Source organism: Paralichthys olivaceus, chromosome 9, assembly GCF_024713975.1.
Source record: "Paralichthys olivaceus isolate ysfri-2021 chromosome 9, ASM2471397v2, whole genome shotgun sequence".
NCBI lineage: Eukaryota > Metazoa > Chordata > Actinopteri > Pleuronectiformes > Paralichthyidae > Paralichthys > Paralichthys olivaceus.
Window position 1 is genome coordinate 7265248 of NC_091101.1, and position 12230 is coordinate 7277477.

The following is a 12230-nucleotide window of genomic DNA, read 5'->3' on the forward strand; positions in this document are numbered from 1 at the left end:
AAATGCTTGAGTGGCAGCTGCTGTCGGATCAGTTTATCACACAAAGAAGCCATTAACCTTCCCCTATCCCAAATGAGTAAAATACTGTTTCAGATGGGTTATAAACACAGTAGATAATGTTATTTCAGATGTTGGTTACTGCCAAAATTCTAAACGCATGCGCATGTGTAAAATGCTTTTTGGGTCAGCCTGTATGCAGCCAAGTGCGTATGCAAATCCATGCTATATTTCACTGTTGGTTTGTGTTCACCAGAATGTGAATGTCCCACTGAGATTCATCTCCAGACAAACAGGCCTTTTACTGAGGAAGAACGGAGCTTTGTCAGACACAAGCAGAGGGATTGTTTGACGCAGTGTGTTTGTTGTGTGTGTGTTTCTCAGTGAAAGAGTGTGTAGTCTTTGAGGAAGAGATCTAGTTTGTGTTTGGGTGAATGTTCTCTACAGTGATTGCGGTGTGTGTGTGTGTGTGTGTGTGCGTGTGTGTGTGAGAGAGAGAGAGAGAGAGAGAGAGGGAAAATAAGACATTGTTGGTGTCTCTGTCTGCATTTCAGTCTGATATCAACAGACAGGGACTGTGCGTAGCCTACATGTGTATTCTGGATGTATGTGTGTAGGTGTGGTTTTTTTTGTCTTGTTTTTTTCCTATTAGTCAAAATGGAAGCCCAGAAGCTTCAACATCCGGCAGCACCTTGCACAGCTACATCTCGTAGAGTAAGTACAACTGATTTTGTGTTATTCTCACAGTAAATAGCAGATTGGCTCTACATGAAAGCTCCAGTAATTGAAATGAACACAATGGAATCTGCAGGTGTAAAATAACTGCAATCATGTTATTGAGACATTGATCACAGAGGGTGAATCATGCTAACAGTGAGATTGGTAAGTGGGTGGTGAAGATTAAAGCCGTCGGCCTGATGTCATTTTATTGTTAGCCACACAGGCAGCATCCCCTCAACACAGATCTAGACTGAAACACAATGACTGGATGGAGTGCCATGAAATTTTGTAAACATATTCACAGGTCTCAATCATTTGCCTCTTGTGAGACAATCACTGGGTTAACAATTTAGTTTTTTTTATTGAAGTGTCTCAACAGTATGGTTCTGGAAGGAACAATACCAAGGTGGCACAAGCTATGAGATGGTGAAACAATATTATATGCTCTTGTTGAAGTACAAATGACATCAACTGTGTTTTAAGAAAAAACATATTATTAACATTTTATTCACAATGTCAAGGAGAAATACCACACTACCCACAATCCTCAGGTGTAATCGTGACGTCTCTCTGATTGGTGGAGCCTAAGATCGGATGGTTCAGCTTTACATTACGTTTACCACTGAGCAACAATGGCTTCCCTTTCTAACATAGAGAGATTTTTTAGAGAAGGTTACTTGGAAAGGGATCATTAACAATGGTTTATGGGCTGTGTGGTTTCTTCATTCCTACAATAATCATATACATCCATTTTCCAATATGTTTTTTTTCTGAATTAAATGTTTAGGGCTCACGATTCATCTTAGCTGGTCGTCCTGGTTGGCATTCATTGAATGATCTCAGAGGAAAAAGAATTTTTAAAAAAGAATTTGCATAATGATTTAATTAAGTATACTGAGTATTGTCTTTAGGTTGGTTCTTTTAAAGGTAGTTGATAAGGTTCTGATTTTAATACGTTAGAATGAGAATTTCTGGTATTCTTGTGATCTAAATTTAAACTACTCAGACCTGGAATCTGTCAAGACTGTAGCCCTTTGCGTTACGGCCACGTTGATTGATGGAATGTGATAATATGACCGGCTGATCAGATCACATGACTTAGTGGTGTGAGAAAATCTCTTTCACTTTCTCTCTAGCACAGAGGAAATGTTACACTCAGCCATGGTCACATTTTTCCATTAAATTGTTTTGTATATTTACTCGATTTAGAAAACTGAGCCATGATTTAGAGCCAAGAACCACTGATGTGATCAGCTTTGGGCCAAGTATATGGGGAATGGGGAAAAAACATTTTCATGAATCAAAAATAAAAAAACGAGAGAAGGAATGTGGAGTTTAAGGTGTTTAAGTTGGGGAGCAAGGATGAACTATTCTTCCACCACTGCATTCAACAGCATCCTCCCAGGGTACTGTCAATTCTACCAAGATGGCCTACACCCACCAGTATTGCCCAGTCTGTGGCTTGATTCAACTGACCAATCGTAGTCAGTGTTCCAGTTCCCCTTCTTGGACAAATGGTGTGCTTACAACTTTGCTCTGTGCTCTGGAGGGCAAGTCATTGGTAGCAGTTCTCCAGGTTCGATTTTTGCTGCCAGGCATTTCACTTGGTTGGTCCTTTCGTTTCAACTGTTTTTATTGTAAAGAGTCGAGTCATCATACATGGCATTCAGACAAACAGGCCACACTTTTCTTTTCTTTTTTGAAAAGGAAACTAACGTACAACAACCGAAGAAATAGTCTTCACAGTATAAAATAAGCAACAGGACAGAATCAGTAAATAAGGAATGATGTAAATGTGCACCTTAATGAATCAGGAACATGGATGTTGGATATTGGCTCCTCTGTATAAATTGTGGCCCCTGATTTAGAAAAAATGCTAGATCCACCACCGTGGTGGAGAGGTTATATACAATTCTGAAGTTATACCGCAGTTAAGTACTTTAGAAATACTTGTTTTCACTTAACACAAATGTGTCTCACAATTGTGTTCATGTAGTGACCTCATGTGGTGTTTATGGTTTAGAATATACATTACTATGATGATTGTAGACATAGTTTAAATATCTGTACTGCTTCTCCCTTTAAGGCTACAGTCAGCTGCTGAAAGAGAGCATCCATCCCTGCTCTCCTCCTTCCTTCCTCCCCCTCCCTTCACCCATCCATCCATCCGTCCACCCCCTCTGCTCCTCACACACACACCCGATTGCGCATCGCCTCCTCCGGCATAATGACCAACGATTCTCCGGAGGGGGAGATCCGAGCTCTGGGCAGAGGAGGAGGAGGCAGTGGAAGAGGAGGAATTACTCAAAGGAGCCGAGCGGACGACAATGTCACCATCCTGACGTCCTCCATGGATCTCCACAGAGCCGGCCGCAGCCGAGCCAGCAGCGGCACCGATGCCGTCGCGGGCTTCGCGTCCTCCGTGGACCTGAGCACCTCCTCCATGGAGCTTAGCATCCAGACGCGCATCTTCAAGATCATCGTCATCGGCGACTCCAACGTGGGGAAGACGTGCCTCACCTTCCGCTTCACCGGGGGGAGCTTCCCCGACAAAACCGAGGCCACCATCGGCGTGGATTTCAGGGAGAAGGCGGTGGAGATCGAAGGGGAGACCATCAAGGTGAGAAGCAGCAGCGACAGGAGGCGTTTCCTCACCTCCCTCCCCCTCCTCACCTTCCTTTCTTTTGATCAGCTGCAGCTCAGTGTCTGCCTGCACATCACACAGGGCCCATTCTTTCATTTTATCTGCCCCACCCTGAAACAACATCTCACTACAGTGTCCTCAGGTTGAAATGCTTTGCACAGGCTGGGCAGAGTCATCATGTCTGTGCTTGAGAGACAGACAGAAAGGAACAGAGTTAATGTTATTGTGAGACCAGATAGTGGTATTTAGTGGTAATAGGCCTTATCAGCTGAATGTCACCTTTTAAAAAATATATATTTTTATAATAAAATCTGTTCAATTGTCAAAAGTCCATCAGAAACTTACTTGAATCCACTCACAGAAGCAGTAAATACCCATAATCCCTGACATTTCTCAGGGCACCTGTTCCTGCGCCATCAACAATAACCACCAAATGTGGACCATAGTGCTGCAACGTCACCGGGATAATTGCTGAAATAAATTGTCTCAGTCGAGCCATATGTCTACAACCTCCAGATGCCCCCTGATGCTGACTCAAACACGTACACTACACTATTGGCTAGCCGTCAACACACAGTACAGTACTGTGAGCGTCTACATGCCACTGTTTTCATAATTTACATTTACTGGATGTTGTGTGGTGAGCTTTTCATAAACAGTCTATGGTGCAGAGTGAAGTTAGAAAACTTTGTGTTCATCCTACCTGGTTTGTTAGCAGGGAACATTTTATAGTCTGAATTTCACTTTATGACTTATATGTAAGTAAAACATTTAAAGCTCTGTAATTCAGCTTGATATAAAGCATTGCAACAATAAAAGAAATGGTTGCTTTTATTTTGAAGACAAACTGCCAAACAGGATGTGATTCTATGAATGTCGTTACCACCTGAGAGGTCCCTGAATGTCGGTCTCAGTTTTTACCCAGTTGCTGACCACTGCTGTAGTTTATCCAAGGATGTAGAGAAAGGCGTGCAACTCATCTGCAGATTTCCATGGGTTCTCAACAATACACATGTCAAGCGTGAAGCTGATAAGATTCTTGTTCTTGAGATATGCATTCATGGAGATTTCATTCAACTTCATTGTCCTCTTCATTTTATTGAGGTAAATCCTTTCGACCGCTTATTTTCTTCCATCCGTGGGAATTGTATTGTTTTTTTCAATCCATCCATCATCTATTTAGTTTAGTGTCTCAGAGGGAGTTGGAGCCAATCCCCACTGACATTGGGCGTGAGGCCAGTAGCATATCACAGGGACTCATATTGACTCCTATGGACAATCTAGAGTCTCCAGTTAACATTACTCCAGTCTGCATGTCTTTGGACTTGGGGAGGAAGCTATAGTAACTGAAGATAACTAATGACACGACGTGTGTGTCAGTCCATTTAGTCCAGAGCAAGTTATTTTGATGACGACTGGTCAAACAGTCTTTCATTTTTCATGGTCCACACAGGATCATTCCTGGTGTTTTTGGTGACATTTTGACCTTTATTCTGTTGTACTCTTCAGGACCTAATTTGTAAAATCTTGAACAATAAATTGGACAGGTTGGCATACAACATGAATTGACATAGATCACATTGGCTATCACAACATTTCAAAAGTGCCATGGTTTGAAAAAGGTGTAGGAACTAAAAACATATGCTAAAGTGAAGGTGCAGTGAGAAAAGGGTTTGTGGGACTCTGGCAAAGAGGAAAATCTTTGCAAAATCACAGACATAAACACAAAAAATAAGAGAAGTACATGATTATTTCTGTCACACAGTTTAAAGATGCTTTGAAAAGTACGCCTCTGTGTACTTAAAGATATGATTTGTTTTAACTAAAGGGTTTATTTTATGTTACTTTATCTTGTGTCACATAATTTCTGTCAACACTGGTGGCTGTGGTGAGAACTGAAGATTTAGATCCAGCAGGCCCCAGGATCATTTACTGCCCAGACTAGACATGAGGCTAAAGTCTTGACCATGCATCAATTTAACTGGGTGACCTCCCCACACCTCTGGCTCACAGACTGGCAACAAAACATTATTATGAGAACATTATGAGGTGCAGAGGGCTATAAATAGCAAAGCAGAGTGTAGATGAGCAAGGTGTCAAAATCATGTTAATATTCTCACAATATCTTACATATTAAAGTGTTTGATAACTTTAGACAAGCAGTTTAACACCTGACTTTTTATTCTCTTAACCACACATGTTCAACACCAATGTCACCTTTTTAAGGCCTAACGTCCCTCTGTAAACACTGGTCATGTAGGAACCAAAAGCATGAGAAATATAAATAAGAAACCTAAATACATTTATTAACATATGTAACATTTCCCACACATATGGTATGTGATATATCTATAACAGTCATATTTAGCAATGAAACAAATTATTTTATGATAGATTTAATGCAAGGATATTACACAACTTAATATGCAAAAGAAATTAGTATGAGTGTAATAATATGTTAATAAGTCAAACAAAAACATATCTTCAGTAACTATGGTTGCATTATGTTTAGCATTAATGCAGCATTCAACCACTGGTGATAAAAAAGTGTTCAAATGGTAATAGGCTCTTGGCACTGGAGACATTTTGAATTGTCAAAGTTGGAAAAGCGTGTGTAGTGTTAACAGCATTAATGAGGGCTGCATTCCATTTAGGTGAGGCAGTCCCAGGACGGTGGTATTGTTCGTTCTTACTCACATAAAATTAAAAAAAAACAGAAAGAATACAAATATCTCTGATGAAAAAGCATTGCCATACATGTAGAAGACAGACTAAGATGTCAAGAGCGCTTTTGGTGATAAGGGCTGACACCAGTGTCAATGTGCTGTAAAAAAGAACATGTGATTTTCGCAGCAGAATTCATACTCACCTGAAAGCCCTGGAGATTTCTGTGTTGTGAAGGCATCTGACTGCAAAATCTATCTGAAAACAGCTTGAAATATGTTCTCTTATATCCAAGTATTCCCATGACCAGCAGGGACTATCTCAAACAATTGTATCGATCCCATCCTTATCTTTGTTTATCTGTTGCATGTCTTTTCTCTATAAATACTGACTTACCTTGTCTGTCTCCACAGGTACAGGTATGGGACACAGCAGGTCAGGAGCGTTTTCGTAAATCTATGGTGGAGCACTACTACCGCAATGTCCACGCAGTGGTTTTTGTATACGACGTTACCAAGATGGCTTCCTTCCGCAACCTACAGACATGGATAGAGGTTGGTGATTGGTGCATCGCTTTGTCATTTAAGTTAGTTTAGGAAGTGTTGACTGAGCATAAAATGCACAGCACAGCTCACGTCTTTGTCACAGACATTACTTTGTATTTCTGGCATCATGAGCATTGTCAGAATGTCAATAGTTTTCCTGCCTTCCCTAAAACCATTCACTACCCATGGGTTGTTAATGTGATGTTTCCATCACAGAGCAGGGTTTGTTTCTTTGAATGTTAATGCTGCTACAACAACTCCTGTGAATAATCCAACCAAGCCCCACCTCATCCAGAGGTGCCCTCTGTAGGAGGGAATTTTCAAAATGGAAAATATTATATATACTAGAATAAGCGCCTCAAGTTATATGCTTTAGCCAATTAATCAAGTATGTCTGTATTATGAAAATTTTGGGTCTATTTTTTTCATTTAGTTGTATTCTTTTTCTGTTATGCCTTGTCTTATTTATGGGACCATTCTAATCCAGGATGAAAGCAGAGTAAAGTCAGAGGGAGATTATCTTAATCCATCATATATCTGTGTTATAGTGATATTAATACTAATATGTTAGTATTCAACCACTGTCTTGATGACATCACTGTTTAATACTGTTGCATGATACAATGGAAAAAATAAAAATTTCTCCTGAAATATCAATTATCTCTGGAACAACAATTTATCCTGGAGGCAAGAATGCTCTGGAATTAAGCCTGTAATTGAATTCTAAATGCTCAATCCAATACTCAGCTGCATGAAACAAACTTTGTCTTGATGTAAACTGTGTGAACATGACACTGAAATTTGTTCCAGTCATAATGTGACATAACATTACTGACTCAAATGGAATATTTCTGAGGTCAGGGGAGAGACAGAATGACAGTTAATGTTACATTGCTACCTTGATTATATCAGTTACAAACAGTTTGTGTCAGAGTCTCTGTGTTCATATGATTTATAAACCTAGATCATTGCAGCACAAAATTATTCTGTTCATAACAACATTTGAGCTTCACACCCTGAGCATGATGTCAAAGGAAAATGGCCGCCTTTTGTTCCAGGAGTGTAATGGCCATCGGGTCTCAGCATCAGTACCACGAGTCCTGGTTGGAAACAAGTGTGACCTTGTGGACCAAATACAGGTTAGTGCAGGTACATAAAAGAATGTAATACTTTATTCACTACTAAATTCAATCAAGGTTTATAACCAAACTCTGCTTTCCCCAGGTGCCCTCAAATACGGCACTGAAGTTTGCTGACGCTCACAACATGCTGCTGTTCGAGACGTCGGCCAAGGACCCAAGGGAGAGTCAGAACGTCGACTCTATCTTCATGTCTCTGGCCTGCCGTCTCAAGGCCCAGAAATCCCTGCTCTACAGAGACGTGGAGAGAGAGGATGGGAGAGTGCGACTCACACAAGAGACTGAGACGAAGAGTAATTGTCCTTGTTGAGGAAATGGGGGAGTGGAAGGTGATTATTGCATAATCAATAGGAAGAGAGAAGAGAAAAAAGAAGAAACATAGAAGAGAAGGGCGGGTATTATGGCAGAGTGAGGCTAAAACAAGAGACTTTTAAATGAAGTGCAACTTTTCTAGTGTAGGGTTAAGATGGGGGGTTTGTGACAATAAGACCAATGTGTTTTAAGGAACCGGAGTGTGGACTGAAACATCATCATCCAGAGACGATGCTGAGGATAGAAAGAGAAGAAGGAAAAGGGGTTGGGAAGTGACATATTTATTAACAATTCAGAACAACGTTGCCTTTTAGACTCTGGTATTATATAGAAATTCTTCCATTTTTTCAAACATAGACACAAGCAGTGCGCAGGAAAACATCACACATTAGTTAATTTGGGGGATCCACAATAAACTGAAACCTGCCCTGGCTCCGTTTGTCACAGCCTCCAACATACTGAGGCACCACATTAGACCTTGTATATCACCGTCAAATTTTTTTTTTTTGTCTCTGCATTTTACTGTACCTGATATCTACCCGTCACAACTTGACTTCAAATCACTGTGAAAAAATATGAATATGTGGGAATGGTGAAAACACATGTTAGTGTATCTCGGAGAGCTCAGAGAAGCTACAGTAAGACCTTGAGAAGGGTTCCTGAAAACGTCCCACTTAGAGGTTGTCAGGCTGTATGGCAAATATTGATTTAGAGGCTTTAAGATCCTCTTACCCTTAAGCAGGAGAAATGCTCTCTCACAGAGAAGCGCGTCATGTCAAGGCTCCTCTTTCTCATCGAATTTTGATGTAAACATACCCTCTCCATGTTTTCGCTGTGGTGGAGTGGCTAAATCCAGCTTTCTTCTGTGTGCAAATGCAGAAAACAACCCGTCTTCACCATGTGTAACTAAGAAAGCCAAGAGGTCCACCTATCTCCCAGTCTCCTTATCCACACCATATTTCCTATTCTTTAATAAACGTCTTTTGCCTAAGATGATGTTCTTTCTACATCAGTACCACTGCCTCCAGTTTTAAAAAGGATAGGAAAAATGACAGCAGACTGTGACCCCTGTATAGATCTCCTACACAGCCTGAGCCAGGAGTGTTTGGTGTCTGTATTGAGTCCAGAGCCGTTTTTACACATGAACTCCATAAAAATGTCCGGACATCACACATATGCAGAATGCAGCAGAACTTTCAGGCGAGGCGTCTGTGTTGAGCCTCCAGGGTGAACGCATGTATAAATGCTGCTGAGGAAATCAGAGTCAGCCCTTATCACCAAAAGCTTTCGATCCTCACTTTCCATGTTGACGTCTTCTACGTGTATCGCTCTTCTTTTTTGTCTTGAGATAGTTATATTCTGGGTTCTGATTTTCACTTTTGCGTCCATCGCGTGTTAGAAACATTATCAACACACCCCCTTGCTCGTTGTGAATTTTTCCGGATATCCTCTTGTTGTATTCTCAGATGGGTGTTACTCAAATATTTTACTAAAAAAGTTTGAGGGCATCTGACTCCCACATTTGTGTTCTCATAGACAGCCTGTCTGGAAATCTTCAGAAAAATGTCTGGAGTTCAATGCATGTCTGAAAAATCTCAGGATTGTTCGAGCTATGGATGATTCAGGCTGCATGAACCACTGTAGAAAGCCATATTCATTATTCACTATACACAGAGACAGAATATGCTTCACATGAGGTCGCTCCCAGCTGGGTTGTGGGTTAAAGAACACACTGTACACAAATTAAGTGTTGGAGCTATGAGGCCTTTGTGCTATGAGGCATCAAAGCACAGTCCTGGCTGTGTGTCAGTGTGATACAGCATCTCACTTATCATATCTCACCATAATTTAATACTGTAGCCTACTTTTGAGCTTTGCCAACAATAAATGTGGGTGCCATATGTAGTTAATCCAGATCAGTGAGCATTTAAGTTGAGTCTTCGCTCCAAGCTGACAGTCTGATGACATAATTATTATTATTATTCACATTAAGAAATTCAAGCACTGTGTAAATCAAGTGGAATCCAGAGCGCTAACATCAGAGGTGTCTGGTTTTGTTCATCTTTATTCAATTTTAACTGTTTTTGTTTTGTTATTCTGAAAACGTTAAAACAGTTACGAGTGGATCACATGACATTACTGTCAAATACCAGGGAGATCTGAATTTATTCTCATTCTACAGGCAAAACTTTACTTTCACACATGCAACCGAGAGCCATGGTTTCAACAAAGGTTGGGTTAAATAACTCACAGACAAACTAGGACAACAATCATTCATCCGTCTTATAAACCACTTATTCTGTTCAGGTTTGTATGTGGCTGGATCATATCATAATACATGAGATCAGGGGTACAGCCGAGAGTAGATAAACATGGCTCTTATTTGTTATCTGGCTAATTCAGTCGCAGGACGATTCTATCACTGTAATGAGAAGAAAAACGTGCCTGTATCTCCTCAACATGTCGGAATGAAACATTTGACTTGGTTTCAAATGAAAAAAAAAAGACAATTTAGTTGTTTTTTGTTTTACAGCTTTTCACTTGAACATGGTCCTGTTGTACTAACTTTATAATAGTTTAGAAGTGTAATTGATTGTATAATAAATAAATAAAAATCTTCAGTTGTTACTCATTGCAATTATTAACTTTACAAATCTCAAATCTAACTCAATTTCCTTTTCAAACATTTGCAATCACTACACATGTCTTATTTTATCATGTCTAAAAGTTCAGAATACAAATCTAGAGTGTGTGTGTGATTTTCTACTCTATACACGTGTTGCATTTGTGAAAATGTTAAATCCTAAAGGAATATTTTAATATTTTTACATTTAGTATGTTTATCCTTTGAAGAAACATTATTATATGAAAATGAGGTCACAAAGCTTTTGAGAATTGCTATTTTTTATATTAACCTCCCATCTCATTGAGGTATTTAACACTTGTCAGTGTTTTTTAACATATTAAATCAATTTAAAATAACATTAACATTTTAATTTCAACATTTCATTTACAATTGGTAACACATGAGTTTTGAATTTATAGGTTACATCAATACGTTTTAGTTTGAAAGCGCACAGATACACCTGGCGTCCAAACTACTCTGGAGTTTTAGAGCTGCTTTAAACTGAGAAGTATTGAAGCATTGCTGAATAGTTTTAGTTTGAAAACTCCAGGGCTGCTTTTTAGTCTGGACAGGCAGAAACAAAGAAGCATTAGCTTCAGCTAGCAGTGTAGTACACAACATGGATAATCAATTACAAGCCTTGCTGACCCTGTTTTCTTTGCTGACAGCTGTTAAACTCTGTATTTTACTTTTCACCATTGCTGCTTGTCATTTGTAGCCTGACTCTTTCTGCAGCTAACAACCAAATGTAGAGGAGAGAGGTCAGAGGTCACTTCAGACCTGCCCTTCAACTATAAAACCTGCCTTCACAGAGATGATGAGGAATCATACACTGAGGTTATACTATTTTACACCCAAGTAATCTCAATGCTTACTCTCATATAGAGGTGAGTTATCAGATTGTCACTGCCTTCTTTGTCATTGTTGCAATCTGATAAATCTGCTGAAGAAGCTCCATGTGACTCAAAGCCTCATTCTGTGGAGACTTTGACTTTTGAGCTGATGTGCCCCCAGAGCATTAACATGAGGAGGTTTTCAGTAAAATGTCTGGTTTGGTCATACACGAACAAAGGTTTTTTCTGTTAGAGCCTGTTTTCCCTCTCACACACAGGAAGTCCAGGTTTCATGTCTGTTTTTCACGTTCTCTTTCTCTCCCTCTCTCTGCCTTGTATCTCATTTCCCCCTTCATGTGTCACCATGTTTCTGTTGCCCTCTAATTCTATTTCTGTCCCGATCTCGCTGTTGTTGATCCCTTTAAGTCCTCCTATGCCTGTCTCAGAGCTCTCTGTCAGGGCTTCTGTGTTTCACAGACCTCCTGTGCTTATTTTTCTCCTTCTTTGCCTCCTCATGGAATTTTGCTGGCATCGGGCATCTTTATTTCACTCTCCAATCATGTGGCTTGTGGCTCTCCCCAGTCTCTGCCTAGAAAATGTAATTCTCAAGCAGCTCATGTGTCCTTTAATGGATAGAGCAGATGAGTGCTGTTGAGAGGGTTGTAAATGATCAGAGAGGTCAAACAGAACATGTTATATTTTATTGAATACTCATCTTGATACTGACTCTACAGGTGAGAGAACATTAAC

General features: G+C 40.0%; 1 protein-coding gene across 1 annotated transcript; it reads left to right on the forward strand.

The window, feature by feature from the left end:
* Positions 1-497: 497 nt before the first annotated feature.
* rab33a (RAB33A, member RAS oncogene family) lies at positions 498-10638 on the forward strand. Its single transcript, XM_020086610.2, has 5 exons — positions 498-711; positions 2804-3337; positions 6439-6579; positions 7629-7709; positions 7795-10638. Exons 2-5 carry the CDS (start codon positions 2945-2947, stop codon positions 8017-8019), a joined length of 840 nt encoding a protein of 279 aa, XP_019942169.1. The 5' UTR covers positions 498-711; positions 2804-2944; the 3' UTR covers positions 8020-10638.
* The last annotated feature ends 1592 nt before the right edge of the window (positions 10639-12230 follow it).

What these genes read in the sequence shown, in the direction of transcription:
- rab33a (XM_020086610.2), top strand. Translation starts at nt 2,945, where the DNA reads ATGACCAACGATTCTCCGGAGGGGGAGATCCGAGCTCTGGGCAGAGGA. An exon ending in TCGAAGGGGAGACCATCAAG is followed by an intron (nt 3,338 to 6,438) that starts GTGAGAAGCAGC and finishes CTGTCTCCACAG; the next exon opens with GTACAGGTATGGGACACAGC. An exon ending in ACCTACAGACATGGATAGAG is followed by an intron (nt 6,580 to 7,628) that starts GTTGGTGATTGG and finishes CTTTTGTTCCAG; the next exon opens with GAGTGTAATGGCCATCGGGT.